The sequence below is a fragment of the Python bivittatus genome, unplaced genomic scaffold (genome assembly GCF_059951505.1).
Source record: "Python bivittatus isolate LINGU-HERP-01145 unplaced genomic scaffold, Pbiv_v1 ctg000980_np1212, whole genome shotgun sequence".
Lineage (NCBI taxonomy): Eukaryota > Metazoa > Chordata > Lepidosauria > Squamata > Pythonidae > Python > Python bivittatus.
Genome location: NW_028277125.1, coordinates 61,711,612 through 61,737,921, shown reverse-complemented (window position 1 = coordinate 61,737,921; position 26,310 = coordinate 61,711,612). Strand labels below are relative to the sequence as shown.

The 26,310-nt window shown below is 35.6% G+C and overlaps 1 protein-coding gene across 2 annotated transcripts in view; it reads right to left on the bottom strand.

The window, feature by feature from the left end:
• The window catches only part of DOCK1 (dedicator of cytokinesis 1), a 458,761-nt gene that overhangs the window by 366,793 nt on the left and 65,658 nt on the right, over positions 1-26,310 (bottom strand). Inside the window, exons 6-16 of one of the 2 annotated variants that reach the window (XM_088132121.1) lie at positions 24,790-24,938; positions 21,376-21,511; positions 20,969-21,126; positions 19,772-19,853; positions 19,227-19,365; positions 17,367-17,439; positions 15,447-15,589; positions 13,600-13,725; positions 12,850-12,974; positions 11,963-12,061; positions 7,345-7,417 (exon numbers count right to left, since the gene is read on the bottom strand). In XM_088132121.1, the coding sequence (XP_087988247.1) occupies positions 7,345-7,417; positions 11,963-12,061; positions 12,850-12,974; positions 13,600-13,725; positions 15,447-15,589; positions 17,367-17,439; positions 19,227-19,365; positions 19,772-19,853; positions 20,969-21,126; positions 21,376-21,511; positions 24,790-24,938 (1,303 nt within the window). The remainder of the gene's footprint in view (positions 1-7,344; positions 7,418-11,962; positions 12,062-12,849; positions 12,975-13,599; positions 13,726-15,446; positions 15,590-17,366; positions 17,440-19,226; positions 19,366-19,771; positions 19,854-20,968; positions 21,127-21,375; positions 21,512-24,789; positions 24,939-26,310) is intronic. The other variant, XM_088132122.1, reaches the window with a different exon arrangement.

Here is a 26,310-nt window from a genome sequence, read left to right as displayed (position 1 = left end):
TCCTTTTATTTTTTTTTATTTCTGAGTTTAGTTTGTATTGTCTTTTATTATTGTTTTTTTAAAAAAATTCTATAAAAATTATATAAAACAAGAAGAAAGCAAACTGGATATCAGAACAAACTCTGGAAATTGCCAAGAAGAGAAGCCAAAGCCAAAAAAGGTAAGTATCTCAGGAAGGACCTTAACAAAAAGTTTCAGAGAGCTGTTAGAAGAGACAAGAAGCAGTATTACAACTACATATGTAATACTTAGAGATAGTAACTGATTCAAAGAAGATCAAACAAAGATGGAAAGAGTATAGTGGAGTTCTATACAGCAAAGTTGTCAACATCCAAGATACCTTAGAAGATATTCCCTACTTACAAGAAGCTTTAGTACTAGAAGATGAAGATAGATCATCACTCTGGATATTACCAAGTCAGAAGGCTACAGGAACTGATGGAATACCCACTGAAATATGGCAACCAACAGAAAAAAAATCAGGAAAGGTTCTAACCAAGGTATACCAGCAAATCTGGAGAATGACACAGTGGCCAACAGATTGGAAGAGGTCAACCTACATTTTAATACCTAAAAAGGAGACTTAACAGAGTGTGCAAACTATCATATAATATCCTTAATTTCACATGCTAGCAAAATAAAGCTTCGGATCATCCAACACAGATAGAGCCCTACATGGAAAAAGAGATGCCAGATAAGGAAAACAAGTTATTATTTCAGATGCTTGCTAAATAATTGAGAAAGCCAAAGAATACCAAATAGAAGTCAGAATGTGCTTCATTGATACAGAAAGGCTTTTATTATATTGATCATGTCAAGCTGTGGAATGCGCTTAGAAAAATGAGAATTTCAGAATATCTCATTGTCCTCATGCAAAATCTATGTTCAGGTCAGGAAGCCTGTATGGACACAACATGGCAAAAAAAGGACTGGCTCAGCAAAGGGGTGAGACAAACCTGTATACTCTCTCCTTACTTATTCGACCTATATGGTGAATACGAGTTTTATATCTATCTATCTATCTATCTATCTATCTATCTATCTATCTATCTATCTATCTATCTATCTATCTATCAAAGCTGCAGACATTCCAATCTGCTGAGGAATGAAACAGGGATGCAGTTTCGCTCCCTTACTGTTTGATATTTACATAAACTCAGTGGTGCTGCTTTTTCCAAAAAAAGAATTTCACACACACACACACCCCAAAGCTTAGGGACAGACATTTGGCAATGCTTTCTATGCCAATGATGTAGCCATTATCTCACACAGGTGAGACTTAGAAGAAATTTGCAGGTATTAGCAGAATTGTGTAAGGAGGAAGGGCTTACAATTAATTACTCCAAGACTAAAATTATGGTTTTCTTGGGAAGACCCAGCTGCCATAAATACCAATGACAAACAGAAACTAATAAAATAGAACAATTTCTACCTTTAAATATCTTGGAGTAATTTTTCAGGCCTCTGGAAGTTGGCAGGAACAATCTAGAGTCATCTCTGCCAAGATAACAATGCCAAAATAATCCTGGTCTTTTTTTTTTTTTTTTTTTTACTCTAAGTGGGCATACCTGCTGCCATTAACCTGTTTAAAACAAAATCTATATTGCAAATGCTGTCTAGCACACAGAGATCCACCTACATAGATCTAAAGCCCTTGGATGCTGTTCAATCTAAGTTTTTGCAAGCACTCTTCCAGATTCCATGTTGTGTCCCAAATATTCTAATTTTCAGGAAACAGGAATGATCCCAGTGGAAGTGAGATTCCATGTTTGCCGACTCTCTTATTCTATTCTATTTACTGTTGGCCCACTGGCCCCTCTATATCTTCTTGATGACTTCTCATAAAGATGGAAAGTAAAAATCATAGCTGACTTGTGTTACTGCAGCCTTTCTCTCCATTCTTTGCGACCTCTGGGCCTACAGAAAATGAAAGCTCAGATTTGTCAAAAAGACTTCAATATTGCATGTCACACAGACTTGAGCACTACAGTCAGCAAGGGTGGGTTCTTTCCTGGAAACCTTTTAAATCTGCAAATTATTTGTTCAATCTGGATTATTCAAATTATAGATCCTTTTTTTTTTCTTTTTGGCCCGCTTTCAATGTTCTCTCTAATTTTTGATGGGCCATGTGTGGAAAAGAAATGTTTTGGGCAGCTTTTCCCAAACCAAGTACAAATCTGTGTGCCACAAGTACATGAGTTGATTGCAAATACATGTAAAAGCAACATGAAGAATATCTACATGTTTCTTAGTTATAGAAAGTAGAAAATATAATAGTATGTCACATACACCCTTGAAAGTTGTGTTTTCAAATCATATTTGACCCCTGGTGATTGCCCCCTGCAGTTTTCTTGTTAGCATTTTTCAGAACTGACTTGCCAGTTCCTTCTTCCAAGGGCTGAGAAAAGAGAATGGCCCAAAGTTATCCAGCTGGCTTTGTAGCTAAGGTAGGACAAGAACTCACAGTGTCCTAGCCTGGTGTCTTAACCACTACACCAAACTAGCTCTACTATATATGCTTGCAGATTATAATATACACTTGCTAATAACTGATAATTTTAATCAATATTTTGTAATCTTTTAAAATTCTTTCTTTTTTGGAATCTGATGAAAGAAAGAAAGAAAGAAAGAAAGAAAGAAAGAAAGAAAGAAAGAAAGAAAGAAAGAAAGAAAGAAAGAAAGAAAGAAAGAGGGAGGGAGGGAGGGAGGGAGGGAAGCATTATACAAAAAGCATTTAGAAATCCAAATCATATCTATTCTTGAAAAAGATGTATGTCTTTCAGAAAAGTGGGTATACTCTCTTGAATTGCCACTTTTCTGCCTCCATACATCAACCAGCCCTAAATTGTCCATCAAATCAAAGATAATGTTTGGAAATTTGCCATCCATGATTTTAACATGTTTCTTAGAAGTTCTATCCAGCTGTGAGGAGATCACTCCATTCCAATCCCCCATCAAACACCCATTTTCGTAAGAGAAACCTCTTGAGCTCTCCATAAGTCCTTTATAAAACAGTATTCTATCCTCATTTGGGCAATAATTTCCAGTATCAAAGTCTTAGTCCTGTGCAACTTAACTTACACCCCAACAAATCTACCATGCTCACCAGTCAGTATAAGTTCTGGTTTTAGTTGGGGATTTATATACAAAACAACTCCATTTCTTTTTTTATTACTATTATTCTTGTTCCTGCTGAAATACATTCTTCACCCAAATTTTTATAAATCAAATATTTATGTCCTTTTTTCTAATATGTGTCTCTTATAGGCAAATTATATCTTGTTTTAATTTTTTTAAATAATGATTGTTTCCCCCCCCCCTTTTTTGAGGAGCATTTTGAGGAGACTGGTAACCTCATGATCATAAGAACAGATACATTTCTGGCAATTGGTAATACAAAATCTGTTCCCCACTGAATATACAGTGGGCATTTCAACAGTATGTGTGATACATATTCAACCTCCATACTAGAACATACAGAAGTATGGTTTTTATAAGGGAGGTGATATATCTGCCCACTATCACACTAATAGGTATTGCATCAATCAGGCCAGGGAGAAACTGCATGGGATATATAAAATGTTTAAAAAATATCTAGGAATAATCCAGGTGGAGGGGGAAATTATACTGTAGTAGAGATGGGAATCTCTGGCTTTATCAGTTTGCATGTGGTGGACCCAAATTGTCTGCCTAAATTCATCCAAGGTTTTATCAAGGCCAAGGGTGGATAGTGCTGGAACCAAAAAGATATAACATCCAGATACAGTTATCTGGATATTGAATGCTATTAAAATAATGCATACATACATATGCAAGCACTAAAATAAATGCTATTAAAATCAACAGGATTTATTTCTGTCCACGTATTGTGCTTCAAAGTATAAACATCAGACAAAATTCCATTGCTTATTTGCACACATTGAACAAATACACAAAATCCACATTCCATTGAACTGCCTATGCTGAAACTTTGTATATCTCAACAGATCCTTATTATAATTCTAAGAGGCTGCAGACGTCAAAGCCGACACCACAGTCATCCCACATGCATAATTATCCAGAAGACAGAGAAACAGATACTAATAGTCCTTTATTTTTGCCTCAAAGGCAACCTACTTCAAGCACAGTCACACAAACTGCTCACAAGATCACTTACAAGCTTTGGCCAGAGCAATCCATTAGAAAACTCACAGAATCCATGTTAATGGCAATAAGAATGAAAAGAGATGGATGAAGGAGGGGAAGTCTTCAGGCTCCACTGGCCCTATTGGCAACTGAATATGAGCTGAAGTCTTCATTCTTTGTTAACAGTTTCCATTCCAAAATATGACAGGGTAGGAACATGGCATTTCACATACCTTTTAGATACTAATCTCTTGCTATTACTTATTCTAGCATTACAAGTCTAATAAATAATAAACTATAATATTCATAGCCAGGGAGTTTCATCTCCTCATGGAAAAAGAATTTCAGAATGCATACATGAGCAAATACGTTGACAGCCTGTATTTCTGATAATCAAACCAGAAATAATACTTAGTTTCAAAACAGTGATTCTTTACCTTAAGGAACTATTCCTGTTCATATTAAAATGAACGGTATTTTTTGTATCAAATTATATGTTATTTATTTATTTATCAATAAATAAATAAAATTTATAAAGCTACCTACTCACAACTTAGTTATATTAAAGAGCATGCAATATAATAATAATAATAATAATAATAATAAATTATCTATTATTATTCATATTATTTGCATGCAGCGTTTTGAAACAGATCAGGATTGCCACATCCATTTTGCAGAAGCCTAAACCATTCTCCAGTTGCTTCTCGCTCCATTATTTCCAAACCTCTTCCTGTGTGTTGTCAAGGTAGCCTTCAGATGCTTGCAATAATTCTCTCTGGAACACAGCACACTGACAGGAAATCTGATTTTCAACTTGAATATGTAAAATTTCTTTACTGCAGTCACAAAAATATAAATGAGACAAAGTGCAGCTTCTACCAAGCTAAAGAGTCCAGTCACACATACATACACACACACAATGTATGATTAAATCCTGAGTTTCTTTCTCCCTGAAGGACTGATATCTACTCTTTTCTCAAATTTGACTACTGCAGCTATCTGCATAAAGGTAAGTCCTCAGTTAATGACAGCAACTGAGACCGGAATTTCCATTGCCAAATATGTCATCTGACAGCATCGCTTAGCAACGGCAATCCTGACAGTCCCCATGGCCATCGTTAATGAGGATCACGGGTCATTAACTAAGGAGCTCCTTGTGATTTCCTGCCACCTTCCAACAGCAAAGTCAGTAGGGAAGCCAGAAGGAAATCGCAAGTCCCAGGCAGCTCGCAAGCAGACTGGTGAGTGCGCAACCAGCAGCCGCAGCGCCACACAAGTGTAGCTGGGTCGGGAGTGGCTGCTGCTAGGGACGGGAGGGCATGCAAGTAGCTGCTGTGGCGCTGTGCAGGCACAGCCAGGGTGAGGGTGGCTGCTGCCAGGGGTGGTAGGGTGTACAAGGAGCCCTGTGCTCTGCCACCCCTGCCGCCCCCAACTGACTTTCACAGTCTTCTTCCTCCTGTCTGACAAGATGCGCCCAGCCTGGCCCTTCATGAGGCAGATGTGGCAGGGGTGGCAGAGCACAGGGTGGCGGGGGCGACAGAACACAGGGCGGTGGAGTTCAGGGTGACATGGCTAGCAGCGGTGATGGAGCACAGGGCGGCAGGGCAACAGAGTGCAGCGTGGTCAAAAGGGCAGAGATGGGGGAGATAGGTGGGAGGGGAAGCTGAAGTGCACTCTGTGGTCGTAAATGTGGGGAGGCTGCCAAGTGCCTGAATTGTGATCACGTGACTAAGGGGACACTGCAACGTCTGTAACTTCAAGGACTGGGCATAAGTACCATTTGTTCAGCACCATCATAACTTCAAATGGTTGTTGAACAAATGGTTCTTAAGCAAGGACTACCTGTGGTGTTTTCATAAAGAACTTCTCTGTTCCCAACCTTCCTTCTTCCCACCTTCTAAACTTCAACCTTGGCATGTGTTACATGGTATCAGTACCACCTTTTTCCCCCTTAAGCCTCCACATTCTGCACATTGAACAGGATTTGTGACTTTACTTTAGAGGAACAAAGCAAAAGGTCAGCTTTTGCTATAAAGTTTGATTCCCATTACCAGAATAACTTAACATTTATATAAAGCAGGATTAACATCTTATTTATTAATTAATAAAATTTACATCCCACCAGAATCACAGGACTCTCAGTCCTCTCAAAATAAGGCTGTAATAACAAAATAAATACATAAAAACATAAGAAATTAAAACCCATGGTGACAGGTCCAGAAAGAGTTCCAGTAAAGCTCTATCTACAGCATTTTCCAGAAGGTAGACAAATTGGAGCGCAAACAAAGATGAGAAGGAGAATTTGAAGGACAACCTTGTTCAACCCAGTGGCAGCTTAAAAGATGTATGAGAAAGCACTGTTGCAGTCCTACACCCTACAGCATAAAGATTATACTAATCTAAAGGTTAATAACTTTGGCCACCCATGAACTGCTGCAACTTAATGTAAATGCTTCCTCCTGAACCAACTTGTAGTTAACAGTCATAAATATAACAGTAATTTACTGCATCATGTTTTCAGTAGTGAAATTGTTAAATTTTCTGTTAAAAGTACTGCTTTCATTCAGTGATTAATTTTACATCAAAGCAGTAGTTCTTTAATTACATAAGCACTAACCATTATGAAGATGTCAAATGTTACAAGTTCTAAATATAAGCAATGAAGATTACATGATTAAAACTTTGATTTTTCTGACAATATTACAATAAAAATTCAAACTAGGTTTTTAGCAGATTCAGTAACATTAGTGAAATCAGCCTTGTTATTATCACAAACTAGTAAAACATGTTTTTTAATCTCAAAACTGCATGAATAATAAATATAAAACAAGCTGAACACTAGTTTGTCCTATTTAAATGTAGTGACTTTAAACAGAAACATTAACAAGTGAAGTCAATACTTGGCTTGTAAGTAAAATGCTAACAAGCTTTCCCATAGACTTCACGACTAATGAAAATCACAGCAGCCCATTAACAGTGCAAGCAAGTTAGTTTATTTTCTCTATAAAAACATCCCAAATACCAGCCTCTAAGAAGCATATACCCAATATTACTAACTGGCTTTACTTTGAACCAAAGTAAAGAGGAAGAAACTATGGCAAAAAGCATCAAGATAGGAGGCCACAAGAAAAGGGCTTCAAATTAGAAAGAAAACTCTTCTTCAAAGTAGACTCAAGCTTTAAAAAAATAACAGTGGGTGGGGTGTTAATTACTCACAATCCTGTGATGATCTGTGCCGGAATGTAAACCTTAGGTGACTGCGGTTTACATCTTCAATGGGGATTGCAACCTTCAGAAAACAAAACAATAGATAAAATAATATGCAAGCTATTATTTATACACACATACACACACACGTGCTAACCTAAAAACATTTTTTTCTAATACAGAAAAGTAACAGTCAACTCAACATTGTTACGCTGGTTGGTTAAAAGCAGCAGCATATGAATATGGTCACAAGAACATCCCTGCCTGGTTAATAGTAGCCTGCTTCTCCTTTCCCCAGATGTAAAGTCATAAAGGTGATCAAACAACAGCTAAGCAAAACCATATTTTCAAAAGTATGTTATTTTAAACAACATTACTGAAGTATTGAAACCATAGCACTAGTTAGAACAACAGGAGCACTTTCCTTCAACAAGAAAACTTATTTCTCCAGCGGTTTAAGAGCTAAGTACCCAAAACAGAGCCAGTATTTTTACAAAAAGCAGAACATTTGAGACCCAGCAGTACAGAATAAAACACTAAATAATTTCTCTTCTTGTTCTGCAACCCAGAGTGACGTTCTAGTTAGCCTGGAATTAAGCAGCCAAGAACTCCTCAGATTAGTAATTCAGTGTGCTCATGTGTCATCCACTAGACCTTTACTGAGCTAATGTGAGAGTTCTCACACTGAAAGGAATTACAGTGATCAAAACAGGGAACCCTGCTTCAGAAAAAAGGCAGACTTCTAGCCCCATACATTGAAAGAGCGTTACCACCTAAATTGCCTCTATGTACATGTAACATTTAGAACATTCCTTCTAATAAATGTTCTTAATCAGAACTCTTCTATTCTTGTTCCTTAGATCAGGGTTCCTCAACCTTGGCCACTTGAAGATGTGAGGACTTCAACTCCCAGAATTCCCCAGCCAGCAGAAGTCCACACATCTTCAAGTGGCCAAGGTTGAGGAACCCTGCCTTAGATTAACTATTCCCATTAACAAAAGAAGTCTAACAGTTAATGGTTTGCCCAAGAACTCTGGGCATCTTTTCTTTATAGTTTTACAGCGTATGGTGAAAATACCTTTGCTCAGACCACCTGCGTCACAGTACCCCAATAATAATTAGTCATACCTAGAATTAGAATTCAGAAATATGAAATAGATCTCCTTCTGTATTTGATCCACTAGTAACGAAGTGAAATGATACTGTTGTCAGCTTTTAGCAATGCACATCATCATTAGCAGCAGAAATTTATAGCATCCAAAAGCAGGCCAGATTTTAGTGTTCATTATTTTTCTCTGACAGTGGAAGATTGCTCACCTTCCTTATAAAGAATAATGCTATCTACATCATGTTTATTCTATTAAAGCATGCTTGCACTATATGATCCAGGTGTTTAATCTTACCAATAAACATCAGATCTCTCAATTTTGGTTTATCTTTCATTATTCAGCCTTTTAAATGTTTACTCTCCTTGTCTCTTCCCACTTCACATCATATTATTCTCCCAATAATTTCACAGCAGAGAACAACTGCTGCCATGTTATTCTTAATGTTTTAACGATTATGCATATTTGCATTACCTAACAGAAATTCTCTATACAATCCATTAAATGTGTTATTAAGATGTAAGTCGTAAAATTATATAAAAATATAAAAGCATTATATTGTTTTTAACAATACATTATATTAAACCCTGCATAAGAAACAGCAAGCATATAGGTGTAGCTGTAGTAATAGTATTTACAAAACACCAGCACTGTAAATTGTCAAAGTAATTTTCAACTTGGGGGAAAAAAAAAGTTTTTATTATGATGCAGAAAAGACCACAACAGTCTTCCCTCTCTAAAGAAAGTATTGCATAGCTGGGACACCACTACCAGAAAAGCCTTTTTTCTGAAAGTTGCTCATCTTCTCTCATTCTGCAGGAATATCTAGAGAAGCACGTCAAGTGCAAATCCTATCATTCTGATAGTGAATATGGCAGGAGATGCCTCTCTCAGACAGCCTGGCCTTAAGCACTATAGCTCTCCAAATTGAGTCTAGAAACTGACTCACAGCCAGAAAATATGGCAAAACACTGACATAATATGGTCATATTAGCCATTCCCAGTCAGTAGCCTAACCACCCTATTCTGAACTATTTGAAGTTTCTGGACCAATTTCAAAGGCATCCCCTGCTCCCTGCAATAGTCCAAAGAGGAAGTTACCAGATGTGAGTAACTGCTGCAAAGCATAGGTCTCCCTGGCTTTGTTGGAAACTAATATATTCCAAGCTATTCAACAAACCCTTCAGGAAAAGCGCAACCTGTTGCAAAATAAAACAATCACCACTTAACTGGGGAGGTAAACAGAGATATGTCTGGATTCAATCTCATTTTGGTCCCACTGCTCGAAAAAGGCAGTCCTTGAGATAATCAACTACCTTGCTGTGGTTAGATGAGAAGGAAGGTTAAAAGAGAGGTAAAGGTGGATGTCATATGGATTTTGGTGACACCTCAGCTCATATCCCTTGATAATCTTTCCAGTGGCTTCCTATAGATTTAAAAAGCCAGTGGTATCTCATATTTGGAATCCCATCACATAATTGCCAAAGGGAAAGACAAACTCAAAGCATCACTTTCTAAAATAGCCAACCAAGTAGGAGAAGAAATCAATGTAGTATACTGTCATCACATTACAACTAAAACAGCCTATATAAAAGAATGCTATAGTGGAAGATGCTGAAAGCTCCTGAGGGATCCAAAATTAATCATCTTATGGCATCTTAAAAGACTAGCAAAAGTATTACCGCGTACATTTTGTGGATCTCAGCCACCCTATCAGATATATGGAATATAGTTATAAAAGTATGCTATTCTTTGCATTGGGCGTGGAGAAGAGGTCTAACAGACCCAACAGGATTGCATCTTCTCCTAGAACAGATCATCCCACTGGAACAACAAGACAATTTCACTTCCAAAATCAGACCTGCAACTGGTCTGAAATGGTTCAAAACAATCAGTTTTATCCAAATATGCCTGGGCCTGATGAGCAACAACAGCAGCAACAGTTGCTTAGGTTCAAATCAGGTTTCTCCCTATTAAATAAAGCAAACTAAAAATGGCAAGGGTCGAATAATGCAAATGTTTGGCCAAGCATGACCAAGCATCTTTTCAACATACTTAGACTTCAGCAACTGAAACTCATCCAATACAATTGAATCGGACAATGCTCTGCACATCTACACTAAAGATATTGAACTAATTCCAAAGGCTAAGCTGTGATGGATGTGATCAAAGCATCCTGCATACTGCTCACAGAGACTTTCAAAAGATAATAGCTATCTGTCTTTCTGGGCCAGACTGCAATAGGTCACTCATCACTTAGATATGATCCACTAGATGACACCGCAAGGACATAATGTACATGGAGATTTTGTGGCTGCAATAACAGATCTTCTTATTTCAGACATATTTCCACTACAGGAAAGGAGTATAAAAAGTCCTACTTTCCTATCTGCCTTTCTTTCAATACAGTGTTCAAGGCTATCAAATATTCTTTGAAAATGTGAGGAACTCTCTCCCCACCTGTGCTGACTACAAGAATATCCCAATCCTTATGAGGTGCAGACAATATGAGAAGAATGGAAATACAGATTTTACTACCATATTATCAAAGGCTGATATTAAATATTATTTAATACAGCTTAGTACATTCTCTCAGCTCAATCTGCCTGACAGGGCTTTTGGTGTGGGAATAAAATGAAGGAAGATGCCTAAGTAAGCTGCCTTGAGCTTCTCTAGGGAAGGCAGGCTACAAAGCTAATAAGGAAGCAAACCAATACCAGGAACGACAGTCTATCATACTCTCTATTCCAAGACTTCTCAATCTACCACTGTACTGGCAAATCTGCTTCCTTAACTAACTTCCTATAACTCACTGGTTTTCTATTGGTCCTCATGTCTCCTTTCATCAAATAGCTGATTGACAATGCTCCCTAGTTCAGCCAAAAGCACAGGCAACCAATCTAGAGTTTTGATGTAAAACACTTACTAATTGTTTACTCTTACTGTATTTTATTTTCATCTAATTTTAAAATAATTCACTCCTATGCATTCCCGGACTACTAATATGAGTGTCTGGTGAATTGCTGTGATGCTTGACTTCTTAAAAAAAAAAATTAAAGAAAAATCCCAATACTTTCATGGCATAAGAGGAAATTTAAGGTAAAATACTGTTATGTGATATTACAAACAATTCTATAGCATTTAACTTTCTAACAGGATTGTGCAGTACTTCAGATTTGAATCCAAAAAGATGCCTCAGAGTGTATCACGGTGTATATGTAGCAAACAGGTGCTATGTCTGTGTCCTTGCATGTTCCAAAGCATCTTTAGGAATCAAAGACAAAGTATTGCATAGCTCTACGACCTAATACAAGAAAAGTAAGACGCAGATGTTGAAATAAATCTATCCAAGCTACCTTGACTGGAAGATCAAAAAGAGACAAAAAGAGTGTGTGTCAGTCAATGGCTTCATCTATACTGTTCCTTAGCAACATACAAAAGTTATTCTGGCATGGATACCAATACATTCTCCATCTCTCTTGTCCATTTCTTTTAAAAAGAAACCTTAATGCCAAGCATACCTTTATAGTTTCAAACCAGCGGGGTTGTTTTACTTGGTAATATATAACAGACTTATATTCTGAAAGAGCTTCATCTCCGGCCCCAGGAAAAATTACATTCTTAAAACAAGGAAAAAAAGCAGAAATCAATGTTGCAGTTCCAGGTATAAGCAAATGCTGTCACTACTGTATACTTAAGAGACAATCAAAATAAAGATTAACATTTAAATGCAGATATAATGGCATTGAAATAATTGAAATATAATGATAAGCAGAAAACATTTTTGTAATACATGGAACTTAAATCTTAAAAATATGTAACAAAGATGTGAACATTCATAATGCTTTCCTACACATTCAAATGCTTTCGGTGGAACTGATACCTAGGTCAACTGACCCAACCAAATGTCATAAATACAGTAACAATGATTGATTGTGGATGTATACTCCAAGAACTCAAGAATATCTTTAACTACCATGTAATTAGTTAATAAGGAAAGGAATGAAGGAAGCTTGTTTTCTAATACTGCAACACTTGGAGAAAATCAAATAGATTTGCAAACCTTCTCTGTGGTCATCTACAGTTATCTTTAAAGATGACAAAGAACAGAGGATAAACACAGCTATAATTTCACCTAGTAGGAACCCAAATAATGTAATGTAATTTCACAAGATTTTGTGAAGTTCTGATTCAAGTTGTAAAAATAGTATTCTTGAAATAACTGGCAGCATGGCAAAATACTGCAAGTGAGGCATTAAATTATTAAGGTTATGTAGGGGTGTGTGTGTGTGTGTGTAGATTCATGCTTTACAAATATTTAACTATGATTTAACAGTATTTGAGTAGTCAATCAATCACATCATTTTGAACTAGCCCAAAATCAGGTATCAACTTTCCACAAAAATACCTCCAATTTTTTCCCATCTTCATCATAAACAGATACTGTAACCTCTACATTCTTTGCTGTAGTTTTGCTTCCTTTGTCAAAATCTCCTTGAACTAATGTTACATAGATATCATTACGGACATCACCTGAAAATGAAAGAGAACAAGTCACCAATTTAATATTTTACCATTTATCAGTATCCTACAAAAATAGAAAACAAATTTTAAGACACATGTGGCTTATGATTTATCATCTGTTTTTTGTTACACTTTCCTCTATGCTATAATAATTACATTTACAGAGAATGCATGCTAGAATAGCAGGCATTATTTAACTTTGCATGTGCCTGTGTTTCAGAGTGTTGAATGCAGCAGAATAGCGTAACTTTCCCAACTATCATCTAAACCAAAATAACATTTTAGGAATGACACATAATTTCCAATCCACATATAAAGAATTATCTATGCTTTGAATAAGTGAAGGCCTGCTATGCATGACAAATGAAAATGATTCCTATTGATACAGCACATTCATAAACAAGTACAAATTCTGAGTTATGCCCTTTATCTCAAAGGAAAGACAGATAGAACTTCACTAAATAAGTTTTCTTGATGGTAAACAATCCAAATAAAATTGAAATAAGTTCAGACTTTGTATTTTTGAGAACAAGCAACCTTTTAATTTCTCCAAATACTATTTAATACAATTTTATGACTCAGTCTATGCCTGTTCTATACCAACATTTCCAATTCTGTAATTGTATAAACTTACCAGGCATAATAATTTCTGGAAAACCCATTTTCCGTGCCACAGCTGTGGTCCTATCAACTAAGTGAGGGAATTCTTTTCGTATTTGATGTATGTCTCCTGCAAGAAGTTTCAGTGTCACCCATAGACCTGTAGAATTTAGTACAAAATATTACTTCAGAAGCTAAGGGTTTCACATATAGTCTGACATATTTGTTGTTTTTTAAATGTTAATAAGATGGGAAAATATAAGAATAAAAGCAGAGTTCAGACAAAAAGAAAAATCTATTTATTTTAGGTAATAAATAATGTCATTCCATATTTTGGCTGCTCTTCCTTACTAACTAAATCAGAGTTATAGTTCTCCTGAATTGAAACACAGTATTGGGACCATATAATACTGTAATACCTACTTTTATTTTTATCTCATTTAAATTCCTTTTAAGAGGTATCTAAACCGCAGCCACCCTACTTTTGTTCAATTGAAATCCATAATTCAACTATATATTATAAGAAAAACTGTTTCCTCTTGTTTGCCAAGCCTGAACCTTCCACTATTCATATTAGTACAGGAAGGAGGGAAAAAATGCCATCTTTGAAAAATGTAATTATTATGTAGAGAAAAATGAACCAGATGAACTGAACACAGACTATGCAGTATAAATAAACCTTACAATAAGAATACCTGGGGCCAATGAAATGAGTAATACTGCAGGGACAATTAGTTAAGTATAGCTGTTTAAACATAAGTACACAAATATTTTCAATATTTATGAACAATTCAGCCTGAGATTCTAAAATTAAAAAGCAGTATTTCTAACATAAAGATGGTGCTGAGAAAAAAATATATTGATGTAATGTCCCCTTTCAAAATAATATAGTTGTTTAATTACATTACTTATGTAGAAGCTTTTGTATACACATTGGTTTTTATATCTACCCATGTTTCTAATTAAACTTAGATTTCAAGTCTGTACTCTAATCTGTAAGGATTGCATTTATTTTTCTTTTCTGTACAGTGCAGCCAGCCTCCAAGGAGTCTTATATAATTCATACTAAAATTATCTAATTTTAAAGAGGGTAGGGGATCAATTGCAATGTAGAATGGCCTTTGGTAGAGATTAATATGCAGTCATCTTTTTAAGCTGTTGTGACCCAGTAACCATTGTCAGAATAGTGGCTAATAAATGAGTGACTTTTTGTGTGTTCATCTACTAATCACTATAACTTGCCTTATTTCAGGAATTGTGGACAAGATGGCCTTATGAGATTATTTCATCACTATTTTTTTTTAAATTCCATGTTTAATTTATTTTACAAGAACTTATAAGTTGTGGCAGTGATTCAGAGAGAAAATTAACAGAATCCTTTGGCTTTCTAGCCTTTTAAGTAACTTTTAAGTAAAATTTACCACAAGCAGGCAGCTAGTTCTAAAATATCTTGAAAAGGGTTCCTACATTCCATGCCCAGGTTCTATAAACAGGGCAAGAGAATTAAAGAATAATCTCAATAACAAAAAGCATGTAGCGTCTTAAAGTTATATACATAAGGCTCTGGTAGATTTATTATTTTTGGTACAGCCAACTAACCATGACCTCCCATTAAGATTTTTTACTGTAAAAAGATAAAAGTAAATTAATGAAATGATGAATGATTACATGTCAGTGAAAGATGCAAAAATGATGAATACTTATTTTAAAACATGGCTTCTAGCAACAGAATGATCATCATTCTTCATGATGCAAAGGAGTGGCAATTCAGAAACAAGAAACTGTTTCCATGCTAAGAGAAACTCAATACATTTGGTACAAAATTGATTACTTTCCTAATCATTGTTAATGCTAACAATGTAAGGAAAGGAAAGTACCTACCTTGACCCTTGTGGTTAACTTCTTTAGCAGCAATCACTTTGTTTATTACAGTCTGAAGAAAATCATTCTCCCCTGCCACCCTGGGTGAAAAACGGGATGATATGTTCAGCTGCTTGTGTCGAATGGTGTTATCCAATGCTAGCCTGGAGAATGCACATGACGACCAACACCAAAAGGTAACAAAGATGGAAGGGGCAGAAAACCAGAAGTCATAGTAACAAAGACACAGTAGAGTGTATCACATAGGTGACAAAGAGTATTTGTTAGTCAACACAAGACAAAGGAAAAAAAGGAAGACATAGAAAGATAATCAATCAGGAAACTACTAAGGAGAAGTGAATTTATGATTCCAGAAAAAAACATCATCCAGATTTATTCATAGAAGCATGTAGAATAGAGATGAAAAGCTTGAAAAAGTTACATATAAAATAACAACATCAAAATGTAAAACATACCACCCCATGGAATGGTCAAGCCCAGTTTCAGGGGTGAAATGAATTGACTACAAGCTTAACGACAAATAACAAAAGGCAGAAAGCTACTGCAAATAAAAGTAGCTTAGTGGGGTGGGAGAGAATCAAGAAAACCCATGAAACAATTTTGCTACATGATGGAGAGGATGAAAATATTGAAGTAACAAATGAAATGTAGTATTTAGAAAAATGTCATCTACTATCCCACAGCAATTTCGCCCAATGTTTAATGACAGCTGTTGCATGTGTATTTTTTCACTGGCATCCAAAAACCACCAGATGGAAATAAAAATACCAAGTTACACAACAAAGACACAATACAAAATAAATAAGTAACAGGAAAGCCTTCATTCTGGAAAAATGTATTCATAATTGTACATAATTCATTCCTGATACAAACTTTTTCTGAAGGACATTTTAATTAAGCATTACATTAAAAAAGAAAGCTATAAAACATGAAAGGAAAATATTTTATTTCAAAAATCTCCAAGATCCACAAAGTACCTCATTTCATTTTTAACCTGCATGCTTTTAGAAATGCAGGTATTTTAGAAATATATATACACACAACTGATAATATAACACAAAATAATACTATTAGAATCCTTTAAGAATATATCACCAAGAAACTATTAATCAAGCAAGTGAAGTTTTGCTTCATCTGTCTCAAGCCCAAGTTTCTCCTTTCATTGAGGGTTTCAGTTTATAATATTATTTTAATGTTTTTATTTATTTAAACAGAATATGCTATTACAGATGCACACAAGTAGCTAATTTTGCACGATTTATATTACTAAAAATGCAAACACATTCAATATTAAGCTTATGGAACATATGACCCTATTCTTCTACTCCATCACTAGCCACTAGTCATAGAGTGTAGACTGTATTCCATTATACCCTGGGGATCAGCGTTCTCACATTTCTGCTCCAGGATCTAAGCAATTTACATTCATGTTGTTAGCATTTTTTTCCATTTACTTTATATTTTAAATCTTGCATTCAAGCTTTCATCCTAGTCCAAATATTTTATGCACACAGATCTCATTTCATTGAAAAAACAAAACAGCTTTCTGATTCCTATCCAAGAATGATACTAACAATTCAAGATGTTGAATTGCATAGTTAAATATATAATGAATTCACAAACTCATGGCACAATACAGAGAGCTTTGTCTGCATGCAGGTTCTGCCTGTAGAAACATTAAAGATAGATAAACTTTATAAAGAAATTCAGAGCTGGCTCTTTAAGTCTTTGAGGAGAATTTGTTTAACAACATAGGTTAGTTCCGAAGAAAACCATGTTTTCTTCCAAAACTGTCCTACCCATTTAGTTTGTTATTCTTCCCATTTTCAGAACCTTGGGAGTTTATTTTTAACGAAGAATCATAATCCAACTATTCCTGATATCAGCCCTGATTATTTTTCTGCATTACTTTGTACTTACGGTTGAAATGGAATGAAGTGCTGCTTGTCTTCATCATCTACTTTCCCATTAATTATGTCAGTTACGTCCATCACTGAATTCAAAAAGAAGCAAGCATCATTAAAGATTAAAATATAATGGAAAAGAGTGGCGAAGAGTGATGATGATAGACGGCTTTGAATTATTTTATAGCAAGATGTGTTTCTCCGTTCAAAGATAACCTTGCTTCACTCACATCAGTAAAACAAGGTGGGATCTTCTGAAAGTAGCAATGGGTATTCATTGCAATTAACCAATGGATATACTATCTATATCTATATCAACATCTACATCCATATCTGTTTATATCTATCTAAAATAATGTTTAAAAGTTAAAGCTATAAAACTGATAGAAACCAGCAAAAGCCAGAAAAACAAAACCACAGTTGTGTTTCATGAGAAAGGCAAACACCTTGTCAAAGTGTTCTCGAAATGTTCTTACCTTTTTTCTCTTATCCTTCAGAGAAAAGAACAATGCATTGAGCCAGAGTGAGCCCCATTACTATGAAACTCTACTTTGGAAACAAGAGATTTGGCCACAGTCTTCTGTCCAGTGGCAAAGGCCACAATTTGGATGCCTTCAGCTGCATCATGCTTGGGTAAAGGACAGTAGAATCAAAGTTTTCTTTCTGGGAGGAAGTGCAGAAGCTACCTCATTGCAGCTGTTTTTTCTGGGGCCAATGAATTGAGGCAAACTAGATTCCCTATTGCCATTAACTGTATGTTCCTCTTGGGTAGCAAGTCCTCTCAGTGGCCTTTAGTCTTTTGACAAGTGACAAAGGCCAGAGTTTATGTTTAAAAAAGATTTGTTATTAATCTACTGGTAAATACTGCTTGGCCTTTTATAAGCTAATCCCAAAGTCAGTTTTACAGAGCATTATTTCTCTACCCTTTCTTTCTTCATTGTGGAAGGTGAGCATTTTATGCTTTAGGCAGCAATTAGGCTTGCTGCTCTATAACGATATTGTCTCAATTGTCTCCTGCAGCAAAGAGTATATGCCAATTCTTTAACAACTTTCACATCTAATACAGGTAGTCCTCAACCTGCAACCATTCGGTCAGTCATTATTCCAAGTTATGACAGCAAACAAATGGTGGTTACAACCAGTGCTCGGAGTTCTGGCCATCCCAGCACTCCCAGTCATGTGACTGCAATTTGGGTGCCTGGCAACCCGTTCACACTTACAATCGGTTGCCAAGTGCCCCATGATCATGTGATCATCCTTTGCAACCTTCCCTGCCAGCTTCTCCAGAAAGTCAATGATGAAGCCAGCAAGGAAGGTGGCAAGTCACTGGGGTAAATCTCTCCTCGTGCACCCTCCCCAACCTGTGCAGCACCTCTTGGGCAACCCCTCACATCCTTGTGCACTCTCCCTGACCCACTTGGCACCTGTTGCACACCCCTTGCACCCTCTCTGATCTCTGCTGCGCCTCTCACACACTCTCCCCGACCTTTCCCCACACCATCTCACTTCCCCTTCACACCTGGCAGCCACTTACCTGCCTGCAGACCTGGGACTTGCAACTTCCTGCTGGCTTCCCCGCTGATTTGGGTTGTGAGAGGCCAGCAGGAAGTTGCACAGTCTCACATAACAACTGTGGGATTCAGTTAATAATGGCAACCGGGACTGCAAGGTTTGCTGTTGCTAAGCAATGCAGTTGCATTTTACAATTGCTTAGTGATGGAAATTCTGGTCCCAATATGCAAAAAAATGTAATGCTACAAAAAGATTGAACATTACTTTTGAAATTACAATATGTCAAATCAGTATTTGTTCAATCCCCAGCAGCTGCTGTTATTTGGAATTCATTTTGACAATGTATGTAAGAAGGATGGATTACCTGCTACACCAAAAGGTCGCCGTAGCCCAGAAGTTAGCTTCCTTGTGTTGTTTTCTCTTAGTTCCATTCTACCAACTCGTACAATCTGACACACAAAACTGATCTTCTCTCTCTTCCGGTCTTTACTGCTGCCAAGGTCCTAGAAATGTGAATGTTTCCTTACGAAATACTCTCACACTTCTATTTTACAATTCATAGATTACTATTTAGCCTTCTCAGATGTCATTTTTTTGTTTTTAAAATCCTTTTTACATGGCCAAATGTTCATAACTTTTTATTGTTTATGCCAAATTTTCCCAAAGCCTCTAACTTTATTAAGAGCAGATATATTTGGACCCAAAATTCCTAGCCGTCACGGCAATTAAATTTCTAGTTTTGGCTTTCTTTTAATTTATGCAATATTTAAAGGAGTCATTCCCAATTCTTTTGCTACCAAAAAGTTAACCTAAGGCTCTTTGTATGCAAAGTACATATTCTTGTACAACATGGAAAATATTAAAGCAAGCAGATAATGTAAGTATCACAAATGTAAAAAGGATATTTACCGTAAAGACTGCTCGAAGGTTATGTAATTTATCTATGTCTTTTGGTAGACCAGAACTTGACCATCTCACCAGATAATTCTCACTATGCAAATAAAAATAACATTTGACTGTGACTTAATAAAAGCAAAAGCAGTTTTACATTAAAATATATTAACATATTTACACAAATATATTGAGGTGCTACTCAGAGTTTGATGTAAACCAGATTTATTTATTTAGACAATTTATAGGTTGCCCAATGACCCTGGGTGGTTTACAGTTAATAAAGTAAAAATGTATTAATTTTTTCTTTAGTTAACCATACATACACACCCACACACATAAACACACAAACCTCCATCTCAGATCAAAGTAGAAAATGGATATATGGACACAATAAGTTTTTTCTTCTAATTATTACAGAAATAAAAATGGACTGGGAATGCAAGGAGGAGCCTCGTTTTTTTTTTTCACCTTAATGCACCAACAAAAAAGGATTAGCAGCATGCTATGTCTAAAAGAAAATAAATTCGAAACAGCCTTCTCAAATTCATTTTCTAGAGATACATCAACTTACTGCATAATTTTTTAAAATACAGATTTTAGACAAAAAGCACTATACCTATTTTAATAATCATTTATACCTTAATGTATCTTTTGTTTCATAGCTTTCATCTTGTCTGCTCTCAAAGCAGATCTCTGATGCTGACTATTATAATTCTTATTCTGTCTTAAGATGAGAAAAACATCCATCCTTTTCAAAAAAGAATGCACAGAAGATTTTGTTTAACGGAATTTATTCTTTTGCATGATGCAACTATACGGGGATGCAATAACAAAGGATACTGAATATGCATTATAAAAGTTCCAAACCTTTTAACATCACATTTTCTATGTCTTATATTAAACAAACTGGAAACTCCACAAGAAAAATTACTTGTTGTCTTGTTCTTGTTGTAAAAAGTAATGGCATACCAGGACCAGAAGATCCCATTAATGCCACCAACTAGAAAAATGGTAAATAGCATTGCAAGCTTTCATGGAGACAGGATGATTTAAGAAATTTCCACAGACAATTTGTAGCTAATGACCAATAGCACTGGTTCCCAGTCAGCCTCTTTGTCTTTTTCATGTTAATATATATTACATAAAATCTGTTTCATACCTTTGAGATTTGTGAGGTTCTAAAGCAAGTACAAGAGTTGTTAAAGCACTGACCTGATAAACTTGGATTCCAAAGGATCATACAAAGACATAAGGACTTCAGCATCTTCTCCAATTTTGCAAACAACATTTTTCAGATTTACAAATAATGCAAATGAAGGTGTTGCAGCAAATTTTGCTTCTCTACTAATGTCAAGGTTCTGCTTTTGAGACTACAACACAAGAGAAAAAAAGAAAATATATATATACTATATTCTGCAATTACTACAAAATTTTAAAAATATAGTGATATAATCAATTACATAAATCTTCTCTTGTAAGTGTATATGGATTGGGGTACAGTTGTATAATTAATTAACTAATTCCTAGTCACCTTCATTTATGCCTCCTATGCTAAATGTAGAACAGCTCTAAGAGACACTATCATAATATCAGTTTGGAGAAATTATTTTGTATCTCACTTTTTCTTCCAGCAGTCTTTCTTCCACTTGTTTGGAAGCTGTTTCATGAGCTCTGAATAAGCTGATTGTGCTGGTTTGGTCTGGATCTAATATGTTACCATCTTCATCCCTTACCACTAGATCCAAATCCAGAATTCTGTATGGAAAGGAAAACATGCACCACAACACCATGGTTAACATAATATCTGCTCAAAAACTCTGCAATTAAGTCCCTCTGCCTCCAATCCACATAATTATAAACTAAAATAATCAATTTGGAGTAGGTGATCAAAGGTCCTTTTTAATACATTTAAACCAGACAAAATAAAACAATACATCATATTTCTTTGTACCTTTTTCAGATTCTATCTGTCTATCTAATCTAGCAGATTATTCTGTGCAGCTAAATTCTAATGGCTAAATTGACTTCTTTGTTCAAAACATATTGCCAAAAAGAGACAATATGTTTATTGCTGACTGGAAATCCCTTATGGACTTTTTGCATAAAACAGAAAAAAAATAAACCTATGATTTATGGTTTTGATGATTAGACAAGATAGATTATAAAAAGAAGAGAGTTATGTTGCAACCACAGAGTAAGAGGTATATTTATAAATGTACTTATAACTGTTGTAAAGAAGATTGGAAGCCACTGCCTTATATCTTTCTTCTTTCTTTTCTATTTTTCTTCTACCTTTTCTTCTTTCTCTTCTCTTTTTACATTTTAACTTTCTTTTTTAATTCTTCCTTTTGTTTTTTCTTTTTTATTCTATTTTAGTTTGTATTAATTTTTACTCTTGTTTTTAAAACTTTCAATAAAATTATATTTAAGAAAATGAATTATATAATTCAGAATTTCTGAAGGGCTTCAGTACACTGTCAGAAGAAATCCAAAACACTGCAGTGCTTAGTGAAAAAGAAATAGAAATTCTGAAATACTGTCAGCCCTATAAGGTAGATCAGACTAAGAAACCAACGCCGTGTAGGTCAGGACTACTTTTATTGTAACAGCTACAGTAACAGAATCTTGCAAGTCTCCATTTGCTCCTCTTCCCCACCCCCTGCCTCTTCATCCTTGAATGAAGTAGGGAAGGGCCCAACACATTTCTCAAATTAGTTTCTTGGAACAGTCTCAAGCTCCACTTATTTGACCACTGCTTTGGTAGCAGCTCGTCCTTCAAGACCATTCCCTATGACCACTACAAATACTAACAGTATAGGGTATAGGAACAGGAACAGGGGTACAACATAAAATATGCATCATATAATGTGCATATCCTATCTTCTGTAGACTTTGAGTTTATCAGGTATTGCTGATAAAAATCCTTTAGGCTTTAACCAGAATGGAGGAGGAACATTTAACTAGGTTAAGGTACTCAGAAGTCAGGGAGGGGCTTTAGAGGGGGCAATGTCATTTAGAATATTTCAGTCATATTTCCACATAATTTTTCTAAACTGTCACTTCCAAACAGCAGAAGTACAACTGAGAAGAAAAAAAAAATCAAAACAAAGTTCTAATAAATTGCCTCTTTTTTGTTAATTTGGTTATTGAAATAGATAGATAGATAGATAGATAGATAGATAGATAGATAGATAGATAGATAGATAGATAGATAGATAGACAGAATCTATCTTATTAAAGTACACAACCACTTTTTAAACAGAAAAGTTAGGCAAAAGTACTTAAACAAATAAATGATCTGTTATCTCAGAAAAGCACCAGATCAAATACAGGTTGTCCTTGCTCACTGACCACTCATTCAGCAACCATCTGAAGTTGTGATGGTGCTGAATGAGTGGTACTTACGACCAGTCCTCAAAGTTCCAGCCATTGCAGGATCCCTACAGTCACATGATCACAATTTGGGCGCATGGCAACCAGCTCGCACTTACAATGGTTGCAGCATCCCATGATCATGTGATCACCATTTGCGACCTTCCCTCCAGCTTCCCGCAAGCAAAGTCAATGGGGAAGTTGGCAGGGAAGTTCAGAAGTCGCTCTGGTAAGCCCCTCCCTGGCCTTCCTATGCACCTTGTTGTGCCCTCCTTCTCTCAACCTCCCCGCACTCGCACCACATCATAGCACCCCCTCCCCCAACTCTTGAGCAGCCTGCGCTGGGCCTCCCAGGGCCTCTCCCACCTCCCAGTGGCACCCCTGCACTCCTTACCTGGGATTCCCACTGCTTCCCACTTAATGACCCATGCATCTTGGGGTTACAACGGCAACCAGGACTAACTGGATTGCTGTCGCTAAGTGATGCGGTCATGTAACGTCGCACTTTACGACTGCATTGCTTAGCAATAGCAATCCTGGTCCCAATTGCTGTTGTAACCTGAGGACTACCTGTACAGCTTTCCTAATATGGCATCTTCCACAGAATGTTATTCCGATTCATTTAAAGCTTCCCTTATGTTATTTTTAATCTCTCCATTAGCTAGACAGCACCACACATTCTGAAACTCAGGCTGAACAAAATTATTATCTGTCATTTGGTATAACATATATATATAATACCCCCAAAAAATTAAAAGATTGCCTTACAATATTTCTGAAAAAGAACAGGGAGGAGGAAAGACTATTTTGTATTTTTCACATAGCATTTACTAAAGACATTATAAATGTTTATGTCTAGAAATAGCCAGAAGGAAAGCATAAATTGTACTGTGCATTGATTTATCTCTACATATATATCTGTGGGTTTGTAAAATAGTTGAAATTTACTTCATGTACAATGGTATATGTCAAAGAAAAAATTGCTTAGATTACAGTCAGGCAAATTGTACATATTGAGAAATTTTCTTCTGATTGTGATATATTGTTTAGCATGGTCAGATTTGCTATTTAAGCCTGGAAATTATTTATAGATGTTGCAATGACTGATTGCCAAGCAGGTGATTAAGTTTATTGTAGTATTTTTATTATAGTCTTCTAACTTGATACAGGTTGTGTTGAAAATGGTTAAAATCTTTTTTGCTAATTGATCAGTTAAAGTTAATAGATTTTAATTACTCTTCAAGCATTTAAGAAATCTATTTATAGCTATCTTATCTAAATGCCAGTCATAGTTTATTACTGCAGCTGGGGATCTGAACTAATTAATTGGTTATGTGCATATTATCTTAGCACATATTATTTAGTTCCAAAATCAATGCATAGCTATAGTTTTGAATTGACTAATTTTGGATAGACAAGTAATAAATAAAACTTCTTTACATATTACTTTTGCTGAGTTCTGCTAGGAAAAATAACACATATTTGGAAAACTGTGAATCTTGATATACTTTCTTTAGCAATCAAGACAGAGAGGCTACTTCTATATTACTGTATAAATGTAAGTACATGTAATATATGGTACATAAACAGAAGCTTGAAAAATCATCAAAGCAAAAAAAACAAAACAAGGAAATATGTGCATGTTTCTAGTCATCACAAACCTGTTTCCATAATCAATCTTTGCTGTGACTTTCTTCTTCAGCTCTTTGAGCTCATCTTGGGGTAGTGTTCCAGACAATATTTGCGACCGCCATTCAATAAGATCATATATCATATGTCTTACACTACGAAACATTTCTCTGTTGTCTTGCTGTATGAGAAGAAAACATGTTAGTTCTCTTACTGATCATACTGCCTTTTCTTATACAGGAATATACCACCAAACCAATATAGATCAGAAGTAAAAGGTAAGTGTGGAATCAGATTTATATAACTTCAGGTATGAAGTTTATTATTTGACTTTGTAGGTCATCACCTCTCATCCCAAACCATTTTTATTTCTTGGAGAATGTCAGATGGGGAAATATTACACATGAAATCAACCAGAAGTAATTTATCTATTATCCAAGAATTAGTAGTCCAATAAAAATTAAAACTGTATTCATTTGCTAGAAACCTGTAAAAGAACATTTTGAATTGTGTTTTCAGGAGGAGATTTAGGTTCAAGTTCTGTATTCTATCATGAGAAGGCATTTTAAGTGGGCTAATTTTAAAAAATAGGTGTTACTTTTTTATCCTACATTCCTCATTTATTTTTATTGAACTTTTAACTTGTTTTTCTTCTGCAAGGCATGACACCTTAACAAGTTATTTGACATATAGGCTTGCAATATTTTTAGTGAAATTAGAAATGACAGATATATTATCTTAGCCATAATCAAAATATCTTCAGCTGGACTAGCAAAGTTACATGCACATAAAGGTGCAGAATTAACTGCATCAAAATGATTATTATCATTTTGGATTTAAATAGCATATAAAATATAATTATCTGTCAGTGATGTATTATTTGGTCCAGGGGGACCAGTTCTTTCAGAGGACATCCATCCCTCACAATAGAATCAGACAGGACAAACTCTCACTGACAGTTAGAATTCTGTTACAATTAGTTGGGCTGTCTGATGTAAGACCTAATATTCGTTGACTGTCAGTCTAAGCAAATCTAGGTTATAATTAATTATTAATACTGGAATGTCTTCCAGGACATATATAGATGATATGCATCACAGCATAAAACTAAGCAGTAGTAAGAAAAGAAGAAAGTAAGCTGATTCATTCCCTTCATCTAAACTGGAAAAGGAAAAGAATATTTGGTAAAACCGCATCTTTTGATGCAAGATCCAGCAATAAAATTACACATTCAAGGTGTGATATAGAAGGAAATCCAGAAATGAAGATTGCCTTGGCTATAACTGGATGCTTTTATTCTCCAGGTGTTTTTGATACTCACACAAGTAATAGAATTAAATTCATAAATTAACGTCAGGTCTTTTTAATCTACTATAATTTCCTCTGTTTCTCTATATTCTATATTAATCAGAGTGCACTTAGAATATTGAGTCCTTTTTTAGACACTACATTTTAGGAAGGATACTGATAAATATAAGCACGCCCAGAAGAGATCAACCAAAGTAATAAAGAGTCTGGCAGAAAAAAAAATATGAAGAACGACTAGAAGCTTT